The sequence below is a fragment of the Tympanuchus pallidicinctus genome, unplaced genomic scaffold (assembly GCF_026119805.1).
Source record: "Tympanuchus pallidicinctus isolate F22 unplaced genomic scaffold, pur_lepc_1.0 scaffold12, whole genome shotgun sequence".
Lineage (NCBI taxonomy): Eukaryota > Metazoa > Chordata > Aves > Galliformes > Phasianidae > Tympanuchus > Tympanuchus pallidicinctus.
The window spans coordinates 645,517-659,380 of NW_026294637.1; the positions used below are offsets into that span (position 1 = coordinate 645,517).

General features: G+C 47.2%; 2 protein-coding genes across 2 annotated transcripts in view; one reads left to right on the forward strand and one right to left on the reverse strand.

Moving 5' to 3' along the window:
- Window positions 1–6: 6 nt before the first annotated feature.
- On the forward strand, window positions 7–4,727 carry CIAO2A (cytosolic iron-sulfur assembly component 2A). The gene is made up of 5 exons (XM_052671561.1): window positions 7–193; window positions 716–880; window positions 2,304–2,353; window positions 3,465–3,510; window positions 4,273–4,727. Exons 1-5 carry the CDS (start codon window positions 67–69, stop codon window positions 4,368–4,370), a joined length of 486 nt encoding a protein of 161 aa, XP_052527521.1. The 5' UTR covers window positions 7–66; the 3' UTR covers window positions 4,371–4,727.
- Window positions 4,728–9,983: 5,256 nt separating this feature from the next.
- The window catches only part of ADAMTS7 (ADAM metallopeptidase with thrombospondin type 1 motif 7), a 46,892-nt gene continuing 43,011 nt past the window's right edge, over window positions 9,984–13,864 (reverse strand). The window contains exon 24 of the mRNA XM_052671557.1: window positions 9,984–11,828. Within this exon, the coding sequence (XP_052527517.1) occupies window positions 11,656–11,828 (173 nt within the window). The 3' untranslated portion in view covers window positions 9,984–11,655. The remainder of the gene's footprint in view (window positions 11,829–13,864) is intronic.

The window sequence follows — 13,864 nt, forward strand, 5'->3', positions numbered from 1 at the left end:
CACCTCCCTCCGCCGGACGGTGGCCGCGCGGGGCCGTTTCGCGCTCTCCCATGGCGGAGCGGGAGGATGTCGCTGGTGCTGGGGCTGCTGTCGCACACGCTGAGCAGAGTGCTGCGGTACTCCGGGCTGCGTAGGGGCTGCCATGCCCCGCCCCGCAGGGCCATGGAGCAGGACAAGGCGCTCGAGGTTTACGGTGACTGGCGGAGCTGCTCGGGGCCGCGCGGGGCGGGACGCGGGCGGGCCTGGAAGCGGCGGCGGAACGGGAGCCGCGCGGTGGCCGTAGGTTGTGCTTAAGGTGCTCTCGAAGCGTCATCCGTGGAGCCCGGGCTGAGGAGGGGAGGGCAGAGGTGGAGAGGAGGGTCGACCCGCCTCGTCGCAAAGTTAGACGTGGGAAAACGCGAAGGGCGAGCAGCGTTGTGTGAAATGCCGCACCGGTGCTTTGTGCTGGGATAGGCTGATTTTAAATCGCTTGCAGTTCTGAAGGTGTTCTATGTCCATTAGTAGGTATTGATTAGAATGGGATGGTGAAAGCAATAGCAAATACAGCAGGTGCTTCGATCTGCCCAGCTCCCAGGGAACTCGTAATGCACTGCTGGTATTTACAGCTGTGCCTCGAACAGGATCGAAGCGAGCGCTGCCGGGAAGATGGCTTTTAATTAGAAGCATTAAGTTTAGGAAAGTGATTTTGCTGTCGCTGGCTCATCTTCTGCTTTAGATATCATCCGAACCATCCGGGACCCGGAGAAACCAAACACTTTAGAAGAACTGGAAGTGGTGACGGAAAGCTGCGTCAAAGTGAATGAGATTGGCGAGGAAGAGTATCTGGTTGTCATCAGGTTCACGCCAACAGTACCTCACTGCTCTTTGGCTACTCTCATTGGTAACATTTCTGTTTCATTACATCTTCAGCAATGAGTGCGAAGTTAATTTTAGATTGTCTGAATAATATTCTTATTAGTTAAAGTTCACTATCGTTTTACCAGCAGTTTAGCTGTGAATTTCATCTTGAGAGCCCTTCTGGCCATACAAACAAGGAACAGAAGGAATGGGGAGCTGTTGAAGGTCATATTATAGAATCACAGAATGGCCTGGGTTGCAAAGGCCCACAACGCTCATCCAGCTCCAACCCCCTGCTGTGTGCAGGTCCCCAGCCAGCAGCCCAGGCTGCTCAGAGCCACATCCAGCCTGGCCCTGAATGCCTGCAGGGATGGGGCAAGCAGGTCGTCTGTTTTTCTCACGTTAGGAAAACTTCAGAACAAAGCAGCTCTCAAAAATCTATTCAGAAGCAGCGTGGAACACAGTGTGTGACCTGTGAAGCAGGTTCCTCATTCTGTTGCAGGAAAAGATTATGGTGATTATTTTAAATAATTGGGTAGCATGTGTAAGAATAGAGGCAGTAAACAGTTGTTTTCTTGGTTTTGTTCTTTTTTTTCCACAAACGTCCTCATCTGCACAGAGTTCTCTGAAGTGCTTTGGGGTGCATTTGCTGTTAGCACTGGTTCACCTGAGCACAAACCAGGGCTGCAGCGTGGCTGTGGCTGTCCCTGTGCAGCTCAGTGTGGAGCCAGGTTGTGGGGAGACGTGCAGCAGTAGGGCTGTCCTCTAGCTGGGGTGTTGTTCTCCAAGACAAACTTCAGTTCTCTGCTCAGTCACTTTGGAGACTTTCTCAGCAGTACTACTTGCTATATACAAATCCATACTAGCATATTTTTGAAGTAAAATTCGAATGCTGATTGTTGATGCACAGCTTTTCTCTTATTGCAGCAGCTTATTTTTTGGTAGATTTATGTGGCCCCAAGAATGACGTTTTTTGAGTGCTATTTTCAATTATTTTCCAGTTCTGCATGTTAGACATCTAAAATAGTGAAGTTATGAGCTTGAGTTCCAAACTGTTGCAGGCAGGCCTTGCAACTATTCTTCCAACATCTTGTTTTGGGTTTTCAACAAAAACAATCTAAGCATTCTTCTCAGCATAGAGACAGCCACAACAATAGCCAGAAAGCTCTATCAAAAGGGCAGAAGGCTGGAAATGGTGGAATTTGCATGCATTCAGTATTTCTCAAGGGTGCTGGGGACCAAAACCTCCTAAGTTTGTAAGGCAGGTATGAGCTCAACTGAGAGACTGCCTGGAAAGGGTCAGCAATGTGATTTGGTCTCCTCTGTGGCTTTTGCTGCTCAGAATGCAGAAGGAAAAGGTTGCCAAGTATAGTGGTGGGTTTGATTGTTAAATACGTGTTCTCTGAAAATGCACCTCAAAACCTTGAATTTGACAGGGATGTCTCTTAATCTGCTTTGTTTACCAGGCCTTTGTTTAAGAATAAAACTTCAGAGATGCTTGCCTTTCAGACATAAGGTAAGATATCAGTTCTGAAACCTGCTCCAAGCTACAGGAATAAGTACTTCCAATGCTAAGTGTTCTTTAAGAAAGGATATGCTGTAGGATTGAGCAACTTGCAAAGCGTGATAAAGGATGAGTCTTTTAAACAGCCGGTTGTTTATGGAGGAAGTGAACGCTGCAGAGCAGGAGCACTGGAAGGGACCTCTGAATAAATGTGGTGATTCCTTTCCTTTACAAAACAGTTTGTAGCTTGTTACACAGTGTTGCTTTTTGAAATCTTTTGTTTTTATAGTTGCTAGCTTCATCTTTCCAGTTACGGCAGTGTGAAGCAAGGCTTGTATTTCTAGGTATTTAGGTAGATGGTGATCTGTTACGCTGGACGCATGATAACAAGTGGGTTTTGCTTCAGTGAGATAAAATAAGGTGCACTGGACTTGTTTACTTTTCCTTTGCTACAGCAGTTCCATGACGTTTCCTTGTTGTTCTGTTTGTTAGACATTGTTGGTTTGTTTGTTTGGTGGGTTTTTTTTGCCAGGCCTGTTCAGTTAAATGCATGAAGTCAATTTGGGCCTGTTTAGCATTTAGTCTTACAGTCTCTCCCAGGCAGAAAGCAGATAATGTACTATGCTACCATTTCAGATAGAACATGTGTTTCTTGTCATTGAGTAAGACTTAAAAGGAATATCTTTTTACAAATCTGTTCCTAAGGATGTCTTTCCAAGAGTTCTTAGCTTGTGAAAGTGACACTTGCAATTCTGGTGGCTTTCAAACAAATAGTCCTTGAGCTGTGACCAGCAGAGAACTTGTCAGGAAGGAAATGCCAATTCTGCACTCTGTTTCCAAGCAGCCCAGCTGCAATGGATTTTTCACATGAGCCATTGATATTAGTGAGACATGAATGCTGCCACAGTTTTGAAGGAGTACTGAGCCTCCTTGAATGGACATAGATCTATTGCAACACAGTCACAAGGCTCAGATCAGTTGCTGTCATTGGTTCCCTTCCATTGTATAGGAACATTTTGAAAGGTACAGATTCCATGCATTCTATGTGTTTGGTAGTTTTTTGTTTTGGTACTGAATCTATTTTACAGTTGATGAATGCATCTAACACTGATCTCTCCTCTAGCTGGAAATCTACATATCTGAAGGTACACATTCCACTGAAGAAGACAGTAAGTAGAGCTTTAGACTCTGTGTTCTTTGGGAAGTTGCTATTGTGCTGCTCAGTTATTAGCATGAAGAACTTCCTGCCTGGTTGATGATCGTAACACTGTGAAGTTTATCTGTATTTTTAAAATAAAATCTGTAGGACACTGAATTCTTCCATAGCTGCATTTAATCACCATCTCAGACAGCTGCTAAAGCCTCTGTTGAGGCGACACCTCAGCCCCTGTTCATAACCAGCAGAAATCTTTATGTGGGGGAAAACCAGTTCTTGCCATTAAATGACAAGACATTGAACCTGGAGAACAGCGACTACTGATTTGTCACAAACTTCACACTTCATTTGAAGACACTTGATTAGCATACCTTGTACCTTGTATTCTTTTCCTAAACAAGAAAAGCAGAAAACTTTTGGTTCTGATGGATGTTTGTTTGTGACTGAGTGCTCCCTCGCTCTTTTTTACAATTTCCTGTTAACCTCTCCTCTCAACTCCTTGGCTTTGTGCTCGGCTATACATCCTAGATGTCTGCCAGCACAGCAGTTCACCATTTCAGTTTGGGCTGTTGTGCAAACTTCAGTCCTCTGCCTGAATAGAGATTTGCAGTGAGGTGGGCAGAACGCACTGTTTGTAACGCAGCATTTTCTCCCTCTTTGAGTTGGCCATTCTGGGGGCTTGGAGAAACCCCGCCTTGCACTTGTGCTCACGGTGCTGTATGCATAAAGTACCACTCAGAACTGCTTCTGACTTCACTTCTCCTATGTTTTGCAGTCAATAAGCAAATCAACGACAAAGAGAGAGTCGCAGCTGCGATGGAGAATCCAAACCTGCGTGAGATCGTGGAGCAGTGCGTGACAGAGCCTGACTAGGAGCTGCACACAGCATTTTGATACGTTTCCTAAAGTTATCTTTGTTTAAAAAAGAGGAATCAAAGCCTTGAGTTTAATACTTGAGTTCTTTTTATCTTCTGTATGTTTTTTAAAAAAATTGTTTATAAGATAGATATAAATTATGAAAAATCAGTCTCTAAAATAAAACAAAGTATATAGTGTTAAGAGTTTGTAATATCTGGTGTCCAGAGAAGTATTTTATCTCATTAAAAAATGAAACAGCACCGTATGTATTGCCTTCTGATAGACATTGTGACACAAATGCAGTTTTGCAGGTTAAATTTCTATTGTTTCAATCACCACACTGTAAAAATAAAAGAGATTCTTGTACTGAAATGCTGCTTTGAGATCAGCACCTTTTTTTTTTTTCTTTAGCTTAGGTTTGGATTTCTGCTAGAGAAGTTAATGTTTATTCAACTTGTTTGTTTCCAGTGAACACATAAAAATTGAAATGAATTCAGTGAACTGGGAACCAAGCGATTGGACTGGAGCCTTTACCGAGACCCCATTTTTGCTAAATGTCTGTATTGTTTAGAAGTACATGTTTCTGATTCTGGTTTCCAATTACCTTGAGGGTAAGTTTTCCTGTGGCAACGTGTTGCCAGTTTGATCCTGCTGTTTGTTGCAGCTTACCTGCAGCGTGGGACAGGAGAGAAGCCTGCAGCCTGTGGTCACCGCTGTTCTGTTTCTTTTTGCTGCTCCCTCTCTAATCTGATCTGCGGCATCCATCATGTTGTCAGCTGTCACGTGTTTTCTCTCTGAAGTCCCCCGGGGTTCATTTCCTGCTGCAGCTGTGGGTTTGACCATGCACTTACTTTCCCTGAAGAACGAGGCGGATATTTCTCTCGGCTGTCCTCGGGGAGAAGCGATGTTCAGGATCCACAGCACAGCCACAGGAGGGCCCCAGTGCTGAGCCTGTGTGCAGCTGTGTGCTGCTGGCTGGCAAACCATTCCTAGATCCTGAGGTGTTACCTGGGCAGTGCAAAGCAGCTTGTGCAACTGGTTTTCCCCCAAGTAAAGTAAAAAACGTGAGTTGGAGCCTTTCCCAAGTGGAGCTGTGATGACTGTAGCAGGCTTGTATTTGGTTAAACAGCGAGAAATCCTCAGAGTTCTGTGCAACATCTGTTGAGATTTCTGGGATGTGTAACCATTTTAATAATGAGCTTCATAAAGCTCTCCTGAAGGCGTGAATGACTGAATGGGTTCCATCTAGGCTGCACGTTATAAACGGAGAAAATGTTCTCCTTGTAGAACAACGCTCTGACGGATGTCACAGCTGTAATCTCCCTGCTTCAGTGCCAAAGTCCCACTTTGGTCAAAATCAACAATCTGTGTATTTACATTTCAGCTGGAATAATCTACCACAATATATCCTAAAAGAGGTATTTAGAAAGGTTTTATATTGTGTTTTTTTTTTCCAGCAGGCTCTTGAAATGTCAATAGCTCCTGCCAGCTAAGTTTACAGATGAAGAGCAGAGGGAGATCTTTTCCTGTGAAAGAATTACATTGGTAGCGTGTGCTGTGATTCTCTTGGAAGGTCTGAGGCTTCCTCTGATGCACTAACGTGGTGAGATGATGAAATGCTGTATCAGCAAATGGCCACAAAGTAAAGGCACTTCATTCTCCAAGTACTTGGCGCCATGAGAATGTATTTCGTTTCCTCTGGAAGCATTTTTGGAAATTGTGTGTTTATTCACTGAGAATTTGTACATCGCAGTTTTAATCACTGCATCTCCAAAGGCAAACTTAGAATGGACAACAGCCACCAGTAAGCTCACTAAGAGACTGTTCTGAAAGCAGTGACATTCAGCAGTGAGCAGTGAGCATGCTTTGAGAATCTCCAAAGAGCTGACAAGAAGGAGAGCTTGTTTGGGAGTTATTTTAGCACGATGGTGCCTGAAGGCTCCTGCTAACTACTTTTTTACTCTACTTTTTTAGGCTCTTAAGAAAGAGGCAGTAGGGGGTAATCTGCCATTTCAAACCTCCTAAATCATTCAGGATGCCCAATGAAGGATGAGCAGCACCATGGCAGACTAAACACAAAATGTGTTGCAAGCAGAAAATAAAATAGTTAACAGTCTTTAATTAATAAAGGATGCATTCTGCCGAGTTAATGGCCAGCAGCAGCAGCCTAGCACTTTCTCCAGGTATTTCAGAGCTGTTCAGCTGCTGGGCTGTGGTGGTTGTGGTGCTCCTTGCACCTTTGTTCTCATTGAAGTCTCAGCAGGACTCGGTGTCACACATCGTATCTGAAATGGCCTCAAGGCAATGTCTGCAAGTCTGCAGAGTCAGCTGAACAGAGTAAAACTTCACATAGAAATTGCCCTTTTAAAATTAAAGTTATGCTGACTTTATGAAATCGAAGGAATGTGTCGTTTTGCTCCTTTTCAAAAGGAGAAAAACAAAAGCAAAGGATTTTTTCCTAACTATTCGTGGTTCCTGGAGAGAAGGAAACACATAGAAGTGTTTTGGAAGTGCTTTCCCACGAGGGGGAGCGCTGAGAAAGGAACTCAGAGACGGGGAGCTTTGCAAAACCCTGTGCTGCTGCTGCCTCCGGTTTTTATTTTCCCTTCTTCCTCCTTCAGGTCAGTTCTCCCCTGGCAGGGCAGCCCAGCGCCGGGGCTGGGAGCACTGCGGACAGACAGCACAGCTCCAGGGCTGCTGTTTGCTGCTTGTCCTTGCTTTTGTGGGCTGCTTTACACGGCCCCAGATGTAAGTATGTGAACTTAAAGATAACTTTTTTTATCAGAGTCCCTGCTTTAAAGCTGCTGTTAGAGACTGGAGAGCCGTCCCCTCAGCAACATCTCTTTATCTTCTCCTTGCACATTTTACATTTTTTGCCTTGAAGCAGGAACTTTCTCAGGAAAGCTCTGTCCCTTGAGGACATTTACTTGTTGCCACCAAACATCCCAAAATAGCACACATGCCTTTTCTCTCTTTGTCTCCTGCCATACCAAAAGCCCAGTGTCTGATCTCTCCTGCTGATACTCTGGGAGCTCCATGGAAGAGGGCACTTTTCCTTCTGTGACATTCAAGGGAAGGAAAAAAAAAAATATGACCACCTAAAACTTCTTACATGTTTGTGGTGTCTCAGGATACACCTGAGAACAGTGAATTTGAAGACAGATCTGGACTTGTGTGACACACATTTGGAGTGCTTCTGTCTGTGTTCAGCCTGCTGCAGGTGAACCAGGCCTCCCAGGAGTGAATTGTAAGTTTAGAAGTTCAGTGGCTTGTGATGCTGGGAGCTGTTTGGATGTGAGGGGCTCTTTGCACCACTGTTGGCTGGGTAGTTCGATGGAACCTCTGTGGCAAAGCTGCAGCTGGCACTGCTTTGATGGCCATTGTTTCTGGTTTATTATTTTCTGAGAAGCCATTAATGGCAGCCTTGAAACACACAACTGCTTTTCCTGTGCCGTACCCAATTGTGCCACGGTCCAGAGGCAGCTGTTCGATAGATCAGCACTGATGTGATGATGTGCCCCAAAAGAAGCCTCTGCTAAACAGATTTTCAGAGGGTGAGGAGGGAGAACTCTGCCTGCAGCCAGCACAGTTTGCATTGCACAGCAGCACTGTGCACTGTGTGCTACCAGCTGCAAGCAAAGCCTCCTCCCAAGGTCAGTGGGCTTCACCGGGGTAATTTCTGCTACAATTCCACCAGCTTCACGCTGATTTAAATGTAAGCGTATCCATGAGAAAGACCTGAAATACCCTGGGAAGAGGAAAAGGCATTTCTCAGGGAGGGAAATGGCAATGATTCACTTTAGAAATTTAATCCCAGCAGGGTTATCTCAATTCATTTCCTGATCCAATGCAAAAACGCTCCAGGTCATGGTTTTGGAATCCCAACCTGTTTCATATAACCTTTAATTTAAACGAACAGCTTCTGGACTGTAATCAGATAAATGTGTGAGATTTGCACATAAATGGCACTGAGAGCCCAAGGGCAACAGGTGATGTTACTGCACTGCCTCTCCCTGTGCACACATGCTTGGCACCCAGCTGCAGCCCCACACCACTGATGGGAAAAAGGCAGTGAAGGCTGAAATATTTCATGCTGCTGCGGAGGCCTGCAGCTGTGCAAAGCAGAGAGAAGCCTATCTGTATGTAACTCTGTGTTTACACACAGATGTGAATAGGTGCACGAGGGCGGAGATGGCAGCAGCCTGCAGTCAGTCTGTGCTGCAGGCAGAGGATGGCATCGTTTACACCATGTACACTGAAATCTTCAATGGCACCAAACATTAAGACCAATTTATTTGGAACAGGAGATATTTTGCAGCTGTGCATTGCTCCAGTACTGGTTGGTGCTGTGATTAAGCTTGCCCAGATTTGTATAAATCCCAGCCTGCAGCACCCACTGCATTTACTCAGTGGGGAGGTGAACTGGCTGCAAGAGCAAAATTCCCTGCAGCACCTGACAGCTTAGCAGAGAAATCCAATATTCTTCACACTGGCCGAGTAAAACAGAGCAGACAAAGGTCAGTGAGACTTAAGAGTCCCACATTGGGAAGGTTCTCAATTAGTGGGAAGCCCGCCTTTACTGTGTGGCAAATGAAGCATACGTGTTTTGCAGAGTTGGTCTTCAATAGGGTCTTTCTGAAGTAATGAAGCAAAAGTATCTTACAACGACAAATTGAATGCATCCTGGTAACCACATATCCTGTATCTGCAACAAAAAGCATTGCTTAGGGCTCTCCCTGTGCACGACCTATTAATAGTGAGGGCTCTGGGAGGGGAACGCTGCCCAGCCCAACACCTGCATGGGGTCAGTGGTGTGAGCAGCACCCAGCACTGCTGCTCTGCATCGTCCTGGCACAGTGCTGGCAGCGTGCAACTGCCCTGAGCTGTGCCTGCAGTGATGGATGGCACGCAGCCGGCCCCCAAGCTCAGCAAGCACGGCAATTTACGAGGCCACACCTTTCCTGGAGGCACCGGGGCACAAACAGTGCTAGGAAAATGAGTAAGCATTGTCAGATGTGCTAAGAGAAAAGAGAATCGTGACTCCGGAAAACTGAGGCGAGTTCTGGGAAGAAATGACACCTGGCACAGCTGCAGTCCCCAGAACTGCACATTGGGTGACAGAAAGGGCAGCTCAGTGACTGCAGCATGGCACTGGGTTAGATCAGCTACTTGCACATAAATGCTTCACCTCCAGTGTACTGAAATGCATATAATTCAGGCAGAATTTACACAATTCTTTCAACAAACACCTGAATTTCAATGTATGCTGCCTGGACTGCCTGTGGTGTCACATGCAGAACGCCACTGGGTTTGCTTCGTTGTTATGGTTAGCTCTGCAATGAATCAATTTGCACCACAAATCAGAGGCTGAAGCCTTTAGCTCCGGGAGCACCAGTGCTTTACCTCAAATCCACAGAGCTCCGATTGCAATCACACAAATCCCAGTTTCTATGGGCAGCCTTAAATGATTTTCAGATGCAAACTGACTGCTTCTCTCTGCTGCAGCTGAGATGAGAGCAATCAAACCCCTGCTGCTGCCAGGACCTAAACTGCCTCTGCTTAACTGAGTTTTCAGTGAAAAGCTCTTTAGAATTCCCCAAGGAGAAGAGAAAATATGAAACCCTTCAATTTCCTTCAATAACTGTTTAATTTAACACACTTGTGGGCGATAGCCATTAAAACCCAACACGTTTAGAGCTAGCTATTCCTTAGCAAAACCTAGGAGCGCTGACAGGAGCAAGGGACAGACGGTGCCAACCCAAAAGAAAACAGGAATGAACACAGGCTCTTAAAATGTAAAAATTTACACCACGTTGGAAAGGAATACAACACAAATGGTGAAGTCATGGCTTGTGTTTTACATGCAAGTCACAGACAGGAATTCCCCTTGTTACGTGACACAGTTCTGCAGTTGCTCCAGACAGTACAACTTAAGCATCCGTCTGCGTGTGACCACACTGCTCAATGCAGTGCAGTGATGCTGGGCTCTGTCCTTTTTCCACTAGCTCAGCACAAGCAGCGCTGTGTTCACAGTCTCCCAGTTTCTCAGCCTGCAGAGTAATACAGAAAGGAGTGCTACCAAAATGCACCCGCCCTCCTCCAGGAGCCAACCTAACAGCAAATCCTCCCTAAGGCCTCAAGGATTAACATATGAGCACTGCCGGACCAGCTGCCGGGTGCCTCTCATACAGTAGCACTTACTATAGTAAAAAAAGAACCAACTAACTTTAACAGAAGTGCATCTACATAAGCAGGAAGGTTTTTAGCTTGGTAAGAGCACAGAAAAACACTTTAACCAACCATTAAAGTTCTGCAGTGTAACTGCATGCCAAAATCCAGTTGTGTAAGTACAATTCACTTTGCCTTTTGGGCTTTCACAAGGAAGGATGTGGCCAAATAAGAGCAGTGTTTGCCACGCACACGCATTGCTCACAGCTGGGGCTAGAACAGCTTTCCATCTCTTTCACTGATCCACTCAAGGGCCTACACTGTTTGACTCTAAAGCAATCTCTCACTTCATTCCTGCCTTGTATCCCCAGCCAGCCCCTCTGCTCCGCACACGGGTGGGGGCTTTTACAGATGGAGCTGTCAGCACAAAGAGGGCAGGGCCCCTGCATGCACTGCGAGCCCAGGGCTTCTGGTGGTAACTAAAGCTGAAAGCTTTCTTCCTCTGATCTCTCTCCGTTTCTTAAATTATGGTTATTGAGCTTCAGTGCGTAAACAATCCAATGAAAATTACAGAAATGGGTTGCCAACTTCCAGTCCCTTAAGGGGGGAAAAAAAATCCAAATGGTCAGCTGTACTGGTGGAATGATACTCATTTTATACATATAAAAATAACAATAGAAATCAAGAGTTCTGTGCTGGCCTGCCAACACCATCAAGAGGCTGAAAAATATCAAACCATAGCACCATTAGCATTTCTGAGAAGACTCTCCGCATAATTGCTGCTTGAAGTTTCCCTTCCCTAACATGCTCTCTGTGATTGCTCAGTGATGGCTGTGACCCTAACAGACAGCTATGCCCATTCTGGCACAGCACACTTGGTGAGACCTGCACCCCCGGCCCAACCAGACATACTTCTCAGAGGGACCGTTTGAGCACCGTTATAGTGTAGCACAAATGAAACAAATCATGCCTTCCCTGTGTTTTGCAAGAGCACCGTGTGGATCTTGGGCTGCGCCACCCTGTGCAGTGACAGAGCAGCACGGCTGGCTGGTCCCCAGCTCCCTCCTGTGCCGCAGGGCTGCTCCCAGAGCCGCCACGGGTCCAGGTGCTTTCTGGGCTTGGGATGGTCCTGTCACCTCCTGGAGGCCCGCTCGTCCCCGCGGTCCTGGTCAGGAGCCCCGTGGTGCCCGTGCTGGCGGCAGCTTTGGCAGCATTGCATGTGGACCGTCGGGAGGTGGCACCTTCCCAGCACCCGCAGGGTCTGGCAGAAGCTGAATGTCAAGCGGTCCCGCTCACAAACGAAGCCTAGAGGATGTGAGAGGACAAGGACAGCGTTACTGCAGTCCCACCGTGGCAGGCATTTGATAGGAAAATCAGCAAGCACTTGGTAGAGACTTCACAAAATGCAGTCACCTTCCCCTCAGCACTGAGCAGCCATTGGTCCTCATTTCTAATCGCCAGCAGAAGCAAAATCTGTACTTCTACCTACAGCCTGCAGCACTTTTCCAGAGCAGAGAAACCACAATGGCAGAAGCAGGGCTGAGCCTGGGCCTTGTCACCACTGCATTGCACAGAGCAGCAGCCCCGGAGCCGGGTGCTCATCCCATCCGATCCTAGACTCCAGTTCAGTCTCAGTTTGTGGCCAGCGAATGCAACGACGAAACTGCAAATGTCTTCAGCACCATGTTGGGGCCTGATGCTGCCAACAGCAGTGGTTGAATGTGGCTCTGCAAGCCTTCCTGGCCACGCATCTCCCACCAGCACCCCAAAGCCCTCACCTCAGCGACAATTCATTTCTGTGTTGTGCTTAACTTGTTTCATCTCCTTCCCTTCCTGCAGGTGTCTCACAAACCTCCATGCTGTTCTGCAGACGGGCTTTGTTTTGGGAACTGCTTCTCCCCGGCCAGCTGCAGGAGCGGCGACTGTGACACGCAAGGCTTCCTCTGCCAGCAGCCAGGGAGCACTGAAGGCAGAACGACACAGCCAGGTGCTTCATCCACTCCTTGGCTTCTGCCCACAGAGACTTGGCCTGAAAAACACCCTCACACTTTGCATGCAAGTCCCAGTGCTGAACATCCTGTGGAAGCTGCAGGAATCGGCCCCAGACCGGGCTCTGATGGGACAGACCCATCTCCAAGCACGCACTGTTTACAAGCCTGCATCAGGGGTTTGCTTCAATTCTTAATTTCCACCTTTTCCAGTTTGTATGAAAACAAGCTCTGCACACTGCTGAGCCTCTAGCATCTCACACAGCTGTGTAAAACACTGAAATCACGTCTGTTCTAATTTCATCTCCTGTAGAAGTGATTAAACACAATGACAGCCCTTCTGTGGAAAAGGGCAGAGTGGCTGCACCCAAGTCCAGCAGCCCTGTGCTCCCCGTCCCTGCGCATCTCCTGCCCAGCACACACAGATGACCATGGGGTGGCCCCACAAACGGGTTTTTTCTCTTTCCCTAGGCACTTTTTGGCAGGGAATTGCCAGCGGTGGGGACAGAGCCAGGCAGCTCTGCGAGCACTGCCCTACACCATCTCCTTTTGGTGAACAAAGGGCTTTGTTTAGGGAAAGGCCAACATTCCCATTCCCACCGGGGACAATCTGGTCCTTGGTGCTGAGAGCAAGGGACACAGCAGATGCAGAACAGTGTTCCCCTGCTTTTGGACTTCAATCGCAGCCTTCAGCCTGCCAGCAAGGTCGTCACTATCCTGCTCTAAAATTAATCTTCTATTTCAGTAGAGGTATTTCCTCTCTTCCTCTCTACCAACAGCTACTTCTGCACAGCAGTAGTGTCTGTGCCCTGAAGGAAACATTTAATGCTGATGCTGCTGCCTGCTGGTGCTGCCGGCTCCAGCTGCTGCCACCAACCCGTACCAGCACTAGAGCTGGCCCTGTGCTGTGCTCCTTGCCTGGGTTTGGGTCTGTTCTGCACAGCATGACGCAGATTTCCAGGCAGAGCAGAGCTGATGAGGAATTGCTGGAAAGCCCTGAGTGGCTGTGGCAGGGTGCGGTGCACAACCCCAGCTCCACTTCAATAACAACACCAAGAGCACTGGAGCTGTTTGGCAGAGGGGAACGGCTTGCTCATGTGATGCTCCTTTGATGTCAGTCACAAGAATTGGTCACAAGCATCCCTGCACCACAGAATCCCTTTCACTGTGAGACTGCTGGACTCACAAATGGGTCTAACAGTCGTGTTTGCAAGTGCTGCAGGTCACGGCTGCATTGAGCAGTGATCCAAATATACCTTCAGAGTTTCTGATGGGAGATGGAAGCCTCAGTTTCTGCTTGCAGAAAGCCCTCCTGCCCCCAAAGCTTTGTGCTGGAAATAGTTTGGGCACCTG